The sequence below is a fragment of the Eumetopias jubatus genome, unplaced genomic scaffold (genome assembly GCF_037043125.1).
Source record: "Eumetopias jubatus isolate StellerSeaLion01/CBP00866 unplaced genomic scaffold, mEumJub1_p1.0 scaffold_7, whole genome shotgun sequence".
Taxonomy (NCBI): Eukaryota; Metazoa; Chordata; class Mammalia; order Carnivora; family Otariidae; genus Eumetopias; species Eumetopias jubatus.
Window position 1 is genome coordinate 75426934 of NW_028274813.1, and position 2256 is coordinate 75429189.

The 2256-nt window shown below is 37.2% G+C and overlaps 1 protein-coding gene across 1 annotated transcript; it reads right to left on the reverse strand.

The window, feature by feature from the left end:
* Positions 1-822: 822 nt before the first annotated feature.
* On the reverse strand, positions 823-1761 carry LOC114221384 (olfactory receptor 4F3/4F16/4F29). The gene has a single exon (XM_028119502.2). The coding sequence runs from the start codon at positions 1759-1761 to the stop codon at positions 823-825; it is 939 nt and encodes a 312-aa protein (XP_027975303.1).
* Between the last annotated feature and the right edge of the window lie 495 nt (positions 1762-2256).

Sequence of the window (2256 nt, forward strand, 5' to 3'; positions counted from 1 at the left end):
ATAAACAATAGAAAACTACTCAGCCACAAAGAAAAATGAAATCTTGTCATTTGCAACAACATAAATGGACTTCAAGGCTATTATGCTAAGTGGAATAAATCAGACAGAGACAAATAGTGCATGATTTTACTGATATATGGAATCTAAAAAAAAAAAAGCCTAAAAGAAACAAAATAATACAAAACCAAAATCACAGATACAGAGAACAGATTGGTAGTCACCAAAGGGGAAGTATGTTGAGGGGTGGGTGAAATGGGTGAAGTGGGTCAATTGTATAGTGATGAACAGTAACTAGACTTTTGGTGGTAATCACTTTGCCGTGTATACAGATGTCAAATTATAACGTTTACACCTGAAACATATATAATGTTATATACTAATTTCATGTCAATAAAAAAAAGGGAATTGGAAAACCTCTAAAATGCTGATAAAATTTAAAAAAAAAACTACCAATAGACAATGAAAGAGAGGAAACTATTATAAGTCATAGACATTTCATAATAAGAGAATATTAGGAACAACTTCTTCCAATAAATTTGATAACACAGATTAATATACAAATTTCTTTGAAGACACAAGCTACCAAAAATTGAATTTATAGTTGAAAGCCTTTACACAGAGAAAACTGCAAGCCAAAATGACTCCTATGGTGAATTTTACCAAACATTTATGAAAGAAACAATACCAATTCTACAGAACTCTTGTAATAAATTTAATACAAGGAAATCGATTTTATAAGCCCTGATTCAGTTTTCTGAATCCAAAATATCAAAGACAGAAACAAAAGTCTACACCATGATTAGTGAGAAGGCCTTATATTACCTATGAGATCTTCCTATAAATCACTAGCTGGCTGCATACTCTCTTCATTGCTGCCTTCATGTCTTTATTCCTGAATGTGTAGATGACAGGATTCAGAAAAGGAGTGAGAACTGCATCAAAAATAGCAAGAAATTTGTCCATCTGCGAATTGGGATGTGGCCATGTATAGACAAACATGGTTGGACCAAAGAACAAAAGGACCACAGTGATGTGAGCTGACAGCGTGGAAAGAGCTTTGGATGAACCACCTGAGGAATGTTTCCAAACAGTAAACAGGATGAAGATGTAGGAGATGAGGAGTATGAAGAAAGAACCAACACAGATAAACCCACTGTTGACAGTGACCATGAACTGCAATCGGTAGGTATCTGCACAGGCTAGTCTCAAGAGACGAGGAAGGTCACAGTAAAAGCTGTCTAATACATTAGGACCACAGAAGGGTAAATTAACAATAAATGCTAGTTGGAACAGCGAGTGAATAATGCCAAGGGCCCAAGCAGCAGCCAGAAACAAGATGCACATTCGCGGGCTCATGATGGTCAAGTAGTGGAGAGGCTTACAAATGGCAACATATCTGTCAAAGGCCATGGCAATAAGCAGCACCATCTCCACGCCACCAATGACGTGGATGAAGAAGATCTGGGCAATGCAGCCTCCGAAGGAGATCACTTTGTGCTTTCTGAAAAGATCGTAAATCATCTTGGGTGAGGTGGCAGAGCAGGCCCCCAAGTCAATGAAAGAGAGACTGGCCAGTAGGAAGTACATGGGGGAATGTAAGTGAGGATCGATGGTTACAGAAAACACAATGAGGATGTTTCCAGTCATGCTGGCCACATAGAGCACAGAGGAGACCACCAGGAGGAGAAGCTGGATCTCCCATGAATGAGTGAGTCCCAGAAACACAAACTCAGACACAACTGAGTGATTCCTTCCATCCATGGATCCAGCAAACTGGGCTGCCACTGAAATGATGAGAACTAACAATGTGAGAAAGAAATTATGATTCTCAGGAATGATAGTGGTATTAATTATTTATGTTGCATTACAAATGAGAACTACCTGGTAATCCAATTCTTCAGACTTCATAAGTAATGATGATAATGACAATGATGATGACAGAAGCACAACTCAGGAGATCATATTATAATTGGAACTATCAGGAAAATCTCTCATTGCCTAAAATTAATAGGAGAATTTGGCAAGAAGAAAAGCTTCACAGGTGCCTGTAACAATAAACAAAATATACAAGCAAGAAGGTATATTTGCTCACAAAAGAAAAAGAGACAGTAGGTGAAAATAAAATTTAATTACCCACAAAGGGAAATTATACAGTTATACAAATTATATCTGACCCTACTTTTCCATATCAACATATTTCATCCCCCTTTTATGATCATTTTCAATTTCTTCTCTCTGTACAATTTACACTCAGAG